This window comes from Polypterus senegalus, chromosome 9 (assembly GCF_016835505.1).
Source record: "Polypterus senegalus isolate Bchr_013 chromosome 9, ASM1683550v1, whole genome shotgun sequence".
NCBI lineage: Eukaryota > Metazoa > Chordata > Cladistia > Polypteriformes > Polypteridae > Polypterus > Polypterus senegalus.
Genome location: NC_053162.1, coordinates 175,109,832 through 175,119,565, shown reverse-complemented (window position 1 = coordinate 175,119,565; position 9,734 = coordinate 175,109,832). Strand labels below are relative to the sequence as shown.

Below are 9,734 nucleotides of genomic sequence, written 5' to 3'. Positions count from 1 at the left end.
TCCGTGGGGGCTGCCAGGGGGAGCTGCAGAGCCCTGTAGAGGACCTCCAGCGCACCTGTGAGTGATTCCAGGTAATACTGATGAACCACCTGGAATACTCCTGGGACCTGAATAAGAGGAGTCACCACACTCTATTGGGGGGCCAGAGTCAGGAGGAAGGAGTCGGCAAAGCCTAAGGAAGAGTGGAGGCGGATGGACTGGTGGCAGCTAAGGGAATGAACTGTATATCGGTGTGGTGTTGGTGGTTTGTGAACTTTTGATTGTAAATAAACACGGGTGGTAAGTTGAAGTTGTGTCCTGCCTGTCTGTGTAGGGGGTTAGGGTGACAGTAAGCCCACTAGTGGCTTACAATGCCTTTGGAAAATGTGAAGATGTGTATTAGGAGTCACTGCCATCTCAGAACAAATGGTTCTCTTGAACCATCTCAAAGTAAGATGTATCCTTTACTTCAGGCAATTTCTGGTTGATTTCCTTTTCCATGAACATGCCTTGTAGAGATGTAATGTCATTTTGTATCCGAACAGAATGCCAAGCCATCACTTGGCGCATTCATGCACACAATACATGGTTAGGAAGGCAGTTTAGAGTTGCAAGTTAACCGCGAATACTCTTAAAGATAAAGATGCCAGAGTAGTTCTTCAGAGCAATGCCACAGGGGAACCATTCTTAGTTCCCAAAAGATCCATCCACTTGAATGTATCGGAAAGAACCTTTATTTATTTAGATCTGTAACAGGATCCATACAGAGAGTAACCACAAACAGATGGTGACATATTTGTGAAATACCAATGACTCTTGAATTTTAAAGGACTCTTGATGCATACATCCATTAACACAGGCAAAGTGCAGGTGTTCTTAATCTGTTAGGGTCCTGCATCCCACCATACATTAAAGGTTTTTTTTCTACATATTAGGAAGTTTTTCAAAGCACAAAGAACCAACTTTATATAAAAAGAACCCGTCCCAGAATGAAATGGTGCTTGATCAAGCAATGGAGCTATGAGGAACCATACAACCCAGTAAAGAACCAGAAATTGTAAGATTTCAGTCACTTATATTATGAGAAATATGGAGGGGGGGCGAGCTGTGAGTTGAGTCAATAGACCTGTCAAGTGTAGAAGTAGCGATGTTCCACATGGGCCACTCTAAAAGTCATATTCCTTTATATTCAATGGCTATGTTTTCACACCAAACATTAGGAACTTTAAAGTACTGTATAGATTAAGGATGAAACCGTTGTGAAAGGAACGCTTTTAGTCCCTGCCCCAACATATAACTGCCCTTTATCCTCTTTGTAACCATCTTCATTAGAAACTGAACATAATATAGATGGAGCAGTATAGCGTTGGTGCCCTGCACGAAGGAGACCTGGGTTCAGGTTCCACGTATTTCCAGCATGGAGTTTTCAAGTTCTCCACGTTTCCTTTGAGTTTCCTCTGGGTTCTCATGTTTCCTCTCAAAGAGACGCATGGGTGAATTAGCGATGCTGTAGGCCCGTAATGTGCGTCTTCGACTTGCGACGATCTGCCTTTCTGTCTTTGCTGCTGCCTTTTGCCTAATGCATGCTGGGACAGGGACTCTAATCTGGATAAATGGGTTTAGAAAACGGATGGATATACTAAATACAGGCGACTGTTCCCAGGAATGTTTATGAAAAATACACTGACTTAGATAAAACCGAGTTGCTCCAAGTATTTAATGCATTCTTTTTTATCATGCCGTCGCAATGTATTTAAATTTTTGCTGTACGTGTGCATTAAAGTAGCATTATTACTATATCGTTGTTATTGTTGTTATAACCATCATCATTTTGATTTTATAATAAATGCGAGATGTATTTCAACCATCATTATTATATTGCAATTAACAAATTGTTGCTGTTATTGTCATCATCATCATGATCTTGTAATAAATGTAATGTGTATATTTCCAAACATATGCTTCAGAAATCAAAAATCTTTTAATAAAATCCATCAGTCTTCCTAACTCCCTTGGGACTACAGAGAGCCGGAGCCAATTCCGGCAAAAATATCAGCAAAATGGGAACTGACCGTATAGGGACATCGTTTCAGCATTTAGCACGCGCGCATCAGCTGTACCAGTTCCAATGCCTTCAATCCAGGTGATCATGGGTCTTTAAATTATGAGAATGATTATCTTCGAAACCTCGTGTTAAAGCATTCAAGTCCTTCTATGTTAGGTTAAAAGTATATACAACAATCATTTTTATTTCGTAAGAATTCACTTCATGTCCACTATCAAAATAAACTTTATAGATTATTATCACGATGTAAAATCTATGCATGATACGTATTTTATCCATACACTTATTCCATTATCAATCCAGGACATTCAGTAAACCCAATTGATGAAGGGACAGTCTAGATGGATTTTTAGGAAGCCTGAGCAGAGAAACTTCACATTTTCATGGAAAAAACGTGCATACTTCACAAGCAGTGCATTAGTTTAAATAGACAGACAGACAGACAGACAGACAGACAGACAGATAGATAGATAGATAGATTTAAAGGGCGCCATATACTAGACATTTGTATTTATAAAATTCCTTTATTAAACAAAAGAAAAGTAAGAGCAATTATACATGAAATGAAAAGAAAGAAGCAAAATAGAAAATCAAAAATTACCATCAAACACAACTAATTCCTGAAAGTAAGCCCCCATCACCAGTCCATAATTAATTTCCCATTAACAACACTTCCCTACCATCCCATATCCATTTAAAAATGTTAATGTCATCAGTAAGACCATAATATGCAAATTCTATTTTATTCTGCTTTTAACTTACTGTATTTACTGACACGAGATAGATAGATAGATAGATAGATAGATAGATAGATAGATAGATAGATAGATAGATAGATAGATAACGGGCATTGCAGAATGACATGCAGGTCGACGTACAGTAAATCTAATTAGAATAACAATCTTTGTGAATCGGAAGGACCATCGAGTTTTAAGCTCAAACTCGCCACATGAATGTGTGAAATTAACATTAGTCAGATTTCCTTGGGCTGTCACAGGTGACGATCCACTTGCTTTCCACTTTATACTTCGCAGTTTTCCTCATTATAATCAGGGTTTGTTATCGTAAGCATAACCATCGTCACATAATTTACATCAGTGCATTTCTAAGACCGTTATAAACGCGGTTCAGAGGTGCAGGCGTCCAACCCCATTACTGGCAGCATAGGGCGCAGAAGAAAAAGCAAGCCCGATAGACGGGGCGCAAGTCTTTTGCAGAAAACACTCCATCACCAGTTTGTTTTGTTATACCTTTAAGGCTCAAACTAACATTTTACGAACGAGAGTTTAAAAGAGAGCGTCCAGAGGAAAGCCCAGGCGCACACAAATACGTACAGTCTATACAATGGTCGGGCCGCAAGTCCAGAACACTGGGGCATATTAAACTACTGTTCCCAGTCAAGATTATCTGGCTGTTAGTTAGAGTAATAATTGACTAATTAATCAATCTCTTAGCTATGTAATACAGTGCATGGGTTTGCCTTGTGATGGGATGCCGTTCCGTCCCGGGTTGAGTCCGTTTCACGCCTGACACCCAGAGGAAAAGCTTACACTCCTCACGCTCCTGATTATAAAAAAAGAATTTAGGTAGTGAATAGGTTTTTGGTCATCCCCTTTGGCGACAGAAGAAGAACCCATTAGTATTTTGTGACGCAACCATCCAATTATAGCGCTTCTACCTTTGTTACTAACTTTCACTATTTTAGAATTTCTAATTTATCTACTATTGTGTTTATGACATAAAATCTGACTCTCACTCGGTAATCATACATTGGCTTTATTGGTAGATATTTTATGATGATTATTATGATCATTTGTGATTTTATTTCCAGATTTCGTATAATAAGTAATAAAATAATGCGTCCCCTAATATTATTTGGCCCTTTTAAATTTGATTTTCAAAACACGATCTTCGGTATCTTATTCTTTACACAAACCCTACATTCGCGATCCAGAAATTTAACTATTACATATTTTTTCATCAAACATAAAATGCACGATTCGATGGTAACATGGCAGGAATTTCCTCTCTTTGTTAAAGCTTCAGGAGGGAGAAAACGAGAGAGGAGGAGGAGGAGGAGGAAAAAAATTAAAGAGCCACGTGATAATGCCTGGGACGCAGGCCAATCCGAGCACACGCACAGAGCCTGTGAGCGCGCCGCGCAGAACTCGAGTCTGCCGGAGCGCGCGAGTCCCGAATTTCGTTTTTTTCCCTCCTTATTCTCCTTCGTATCTTTCCCCGCCCCTTTTGGGTTGGATAACCCGGCCCTCTTTTCAGAGATTGATCAATCAAAGCGATCTTCCTAAAGCGGCATGGGTGTGACCAGCGGCCAGCCTTTTAGAGAGGCGGGATTTGTTTCTCCGATTTCCATTCGGCCGGGCGCGTGCGTCGAGAAGAAGGGAGCGCGTGAGTGAGCTCGAGCTCTCTTGGTGGCGCGTGTGTTGAGTCTCTCTCGCTTTTATACAGTGGAGGAGCGCGAGACACGCTTTATTCGTAGATATTTTCCCTCCAGAAAGAAATCAATTTCAAACTTTTCTCTTTCCGGACGAGGCATAGAACTGATTAAAAGCCTTTTTCAGAATCTGTTCCTTTGAAAGGTCCAGGAAAAACATGTCGGCGTCGGCGGCGAAAGTGAGTAAAAAGGAGCTGAACTCAAACCATGACGGAGCGGACGAGACCTCAGGTAAAGGAATGGCGGCCTCCAGAGCACCGCCATTTTTCATCAGTTTAGAGTCTTTTAAGTAGTGTGTTTTTTCAGATGCTCTTAAATTGGCTTATTGCTAGAAATACGAATGAAAACCATTCGATAGTTTGCGCGTTAGTCCCGCGGCTGTAAGCTCCATCGCTTCTCTTACGCCAGGGTAGCAGTGGAAGTGGGTGATAAACCGGCAGCGGAGGCCATGTTTCTAAGTGCCGCTTCATTGTGTACTAAGCACGTTGCACTTTGGGAACAGGTACTGAATTGACTCTTTGGCGACCTTCTGATTTCTCAAAAATGTTTTGTGTTGTATACTGGCCATCCATGAGGCGTCGTAGTTGTCTGGGACGCACGTTGGGAAATGTCTTTGAAGCTGGATCAACTGCACGGCCTATGCGCCTCTCATTGTTGTTGTTGCTGCTCCGCCATGATGTACCAGTTACATATGTGTTCATTATTCTATGAAAACAGACCTCGTTCTTTCGCAGTGCATTGAAATGATTGGCCTGGTGCAAGCTAGTGTGCGTTCACTGGGATTTTCCTGGTATCTGTAGGACTTGCTGCTCAATAGCGAGGCGAAATCGGAAGCGCAGTGGCGAGGCCTTCTTCATTCAAACCACGCGGCCCTGGCTGCAGGAAACTGAACCTGTGCTGTCCAGAGCATCGCACACTGCTAGGAAAGATGCGAACTCGCTGAGATCTCCCTTTTTGCACGGGTCAACGTGTAAGCATAAACATTCAGGGAATTAAGAAAAATGTGCAAAGACAAAAAGATGAGCGTGGTGCCGTCCAGGAAAGCGCGTGTGCTCGCTTGTTTGTACCCCCGCTTCTTTTGTTGTTAATCTTGGTTACATTATACTTAACGGCAATGAGATTCCAAAAGTGAATTTATCAGAGTTGGGCATATTCTTACGGTACTGGTAATCTCAAGGAAGCAGTTCTTGTGTACGATTCTCCCGCCATGTTTACAAATGTTAAATGGTGTTCAGTTCACGCGCCGATTTTCTGTCACGCTGCCTGGTAAACTCTTGGTAATTTTAGTGCCTCCTTATTCCAACTGGATTTTACCGTAAAGCATTCATATGGATTAGTGTAGCCTGGCATTATACACCAAAACCTTGCACACGTGATTGGTTAATATGTAGTTTGTATTATTCAGAATGGTGTTTAAATAAATCTAAATTAACGGAAGGTCCCCTCAATCGGGAGGTTCATAACAAGTGTAAACGTTTTACCATGCCATTTTGTTTAACTGTTTAAATGCTAAACATTCTGGATTGTAATTGAAACGTTATTTTTTACCCACTGATAGAGGTTCATAGAAGAGGACATTCATAGTAAATATACCTGTTCATAATCACCCACTCTGAAGGCAATAGTCTGTTAATCCACGTGCTTATGTTCGCAATTTTTGTCAATTTGTAACCCTATTGCAGTAGCTTTAGAGGGTTAGGACCCAGAGTAAAGAGTCAGATATAACCCCTTAATGATCAACAGTCTCGGAATATCATAAAATTAGACAATCATGTTTGTTATTGATCCCAACTTGTGTATATCAAATTATTCCTTTTCACAAAAACTTGAAGTCCTTCTAATCATTGTTTTCTGAAGATGCCTGCTTTACCTTTTTATTATAAAGATTTAATTTTTCTGCACAAAATAAGGTCCCCTAATTTCCTAGTGTTTTTGTGGGTTAAAAATAGAGATGAACACCAAAAAGTTAATCTTTGATAACTAGACATCAAGATGAGTCCCAACAGTATACATTTTTACTACCACAAGTTTCAATCCTTTTAAAACTGTACCTGTTGTGCTTTGATTTATAATAGTCACAATTTCCTACATTTGCAGCTCACTCCTAATTTTTAATAAACTACTTTTCAAGTGCACGAAAGGTGTCTCGTGACCTATAGGGTATAAACTGTTCCAGACTGGTGTTCATAGATTACTTTTAGTGTGCTTGCTTAGCACATACTTTTCTCCAAAGTAACTTGAAGGTAAACAAGTAAACATTACTCTGAGTTCTTGTGATGATCACTTTTGTACTTTTTTCTTGAATCACTTGTTGCTACACAGTTCCCAATGTATGGTTTAGTTAGGTTTGTTTTTTTTATAATGAAACAATTGTAACGGGTAATTGGAGATCTTAATTGTCACACAAACTGTAAAAACATAGTGAAGAACTAATTGTGCCACAGTTGATCATAGGGAAGTATATACTGGTAATAGGATGGCAATGATAGAATTGTATAAATAATAGTAGCTCAATGTCAGTCAGAACCTCAAACCCACAAGTGTTTTGAAATGCTTCCTAAATACTTTTGAAATTTTCATTCCCTCAATTGTTAAATTTCCAGTAGTGATAACAGGCAATCTGTACACTTGCAAAAGTAAACTAATTGCTATTTGTGTGTATTTTACAGAGAAAGAGCAACAGGAAGCAATTGAACATATTGATGAAGTACAGAATGAAATTGACAGGTGATCTTTACATACTCTTATTTTTCATAATTTGCGATTCTGTATTTTCAGTGGCTTAAATTGTGCATTTATTTTCTACTGATTTTTTTTCTGTAATTCTGTTAATTGTGTAAAGGACTGCATTTTCCTGTGTGAGAACATCAAGTGTGATTGGGATTAAGACAGTTGAATTATAACTAATGCATGTTTTTTTTTTTTCCAGATTGAATGAACAGGCAAGTGAGGAAATATTAAAGGTAGAACAGAAATACAACAAACTACGTCAGCCATTTTTCCAGAAGAGATCAGAGTTGATCGCCAAAATCCCAAACTTCTGGGTTACGACGTTCGTTAACCACCCACAGGGTAAGTGTTTTTTTTAAATATGATAAGTGTCTGTTCTAGAGTGAGACTTGCATGTGAAATGATTGTGCTTTTTATTTGGTTACATGAGGTCTTAAAGTTTAATTTGTGTGGGTTCTTTTTTTGTTTTTTTTTAGTGTCCGCTTTGCTTGGAGAGGAAGATGAAGAAGCACTTCATTACCTGACCAGAGTTGAGGTGACAGAATTTGAAGACATCAAGTCAGGATACAGAATAGATTTTGTAAGTACATTTTGATGTAACTTTACGCAAGTTCTATTAATGTTTTTTGAAAATTTAGGATGTAGCGGGTTAGATGATGGATGGATATTTACAGTAAATGTTTTTTGGTTTTGTCATATCAGTACTTTGATGAAAACCCATACTTCGAAAACAAAGTCCTTTCAAAAGAGTTTCACTTGAATGAAAGTGGCGACCCTTCTTCAAAATCCACAGAAATCAAATGGAAAACAGGAAAGGTATGGCATTCTAAAAAGCACATTCTTTTTGTGTACTTTGTCTGTCATGTTTTGCTGTGCACATTGGCAAAAGACGCAACAGGCAAAGTATTTTTGCCTTTGATTTATTGGAGTGGTTAAGTCTTCGACTATTCCATGTTTGTTATGCTTTCAGTATTGGTGATTTCCAGGTTGCCAAAAGGCACTGGCTTTTGCATCCATGCTGCTGAATGTTAGGTTATCCATTGCTAAACTGCCTTGTTTGTTTTTTTAAGGATCTAACAAAACGCTCAAGTCAGACACAAAATAAGGCTGGTAGGAAGAGGCAACATGAAGAACCAGAGAGTTTTTTTACCTGGTTTACTGACCACTCGGATGCTGGTGCAGATGAACTTGGGGAGGTGATCAAGGATGACATCTGGCCCAACCCATTACAGTACTACCTGGTAAATTTTTTTTTTATTTTTTTTTTGGTGCTTGTGATGCTGGGTACCAATATTCATTTTTAACTTCTGAATTTTTCTTTACATTTGTGTATATTGTCATTATTGCTTTTTTTTTTTTTTGGTGCTTGTTGGATTATGGCGGATAATGGCCTACTTGATGTAACTAATGTAACTGATTCTTTAAGGTCCCTGATATGGATGATGAAGAAGGAGAAGGTGAAGAGGAGGATGAGGAAGAGGAAGAAGAGGAGGGTTTGGAGGATATTGATGAGGAGGGTGATGAAGATGATGGTGAGGAAGATGAAGAAGATGATGATGGAGAGGAAGGAGAGGTAAGTGTGCTGGCCAAAGTGAAGTGGGTTTCCTAGTTTTTGTGTTTTTACTTTCAATTAAAGTCCACTTTATTCTTTCTGGTCGGTGAAACATCGCTGATGCTAAGAATGGTGGATCTGTTTAATTCATCTTGGAGAGATCATGCCTTTTTATTCCCTCTCATCTGTTTTGCAGGAGGATGATGGGGAAGATGACTGAACCTGAGGAGGGATAGATTCCATCCCAAGTCCCTTTTACCTTGTCCCTGTTTTAATTTTTCTCTAGTCCCTTGGGAGCAAGTTGCATTTTTTTTTTAATTTTTTTTTTTTTTTTTATTTTGTGCTCAGTCTGCTTGTTCTCCTGAGATCTATCAACACCATCCCTACACAAGTTTTTCAGGAAAGACATTGGGGAAATCTACAGTGACAGTCTCTTACTGAAGTCCTATTTACCATTTCCAGCTCCCACTTCTTTTGAAAGTGAAATAAGGAAATACTAGAGTTCGCACGCCATCTTTTGTTTGCTGAAAAAAAGCATTTATATATATATATATAAATATATTTTCTTCAGTTGAGAGCTGAAAATCTAAAAGCCATTGTGCAGTGATTATCTAGATCTATAGCTTTCCCCTTTCTTTCAATATTGTTTAGGCCCCTAGAGATGATGCTGTTTTTTTTTTTCCATGTGATTATATGGACAGTTAAGTACCACCAGCTCGTTCCTGTCTCCTTATAATAAGATGTTGGGGTCTGTTGGGGGGTAGGTGGGGGCTAATTGTAGATGGTTGGCTTGGGTGGGTTCAGATGGGAATTTTGACACATCACTGACTTTAGAGGGTGTATTGATCAATTCATAAAATGTTTTACAGGCATCCATGAGGTTTGTGATGACATTTTTAAATAAAGGAAATAAAAAAAAAAAATACGCAAACCTCCTCTTAATTTTTGAGCCCTGC

At 39.1% G+C, this 9,734-nt stretch overlaps 1 protein-coding gene across 1 annotated transcript; it reads left to right on the top strand.

The window, feature by feature from the left end:
• Positions 1 to 4,426: 4,426 nt before the first annotated feature.
• Positions 4,427 to 9,734, top strand: seta (SET nuclear proto-oncogene a). Its single transcript, XM_039764333.1, has 8 exons — positions 4,427 to 4,727; positions 7,166 to 7,223; positions 7,426 to 7,568; positions 7,703 to 7,806; positions 7,929 to 8,042; positions 8,297 to 8,467; positions 8,653 to 8,799; positions 8,975 to 9,734. The coding sequence occupies exons 1-8, from the start codon at positions 4,655 to 4,657 to the stop codon at positions 8,996 to 8,998; spliced, it is 834 nt and encodes a 277-aa protein (XP_039620267.1). The 5' UTR covers positions 4,427 to 4,654; the 3' UTR covers positions 8,999 to 9,734.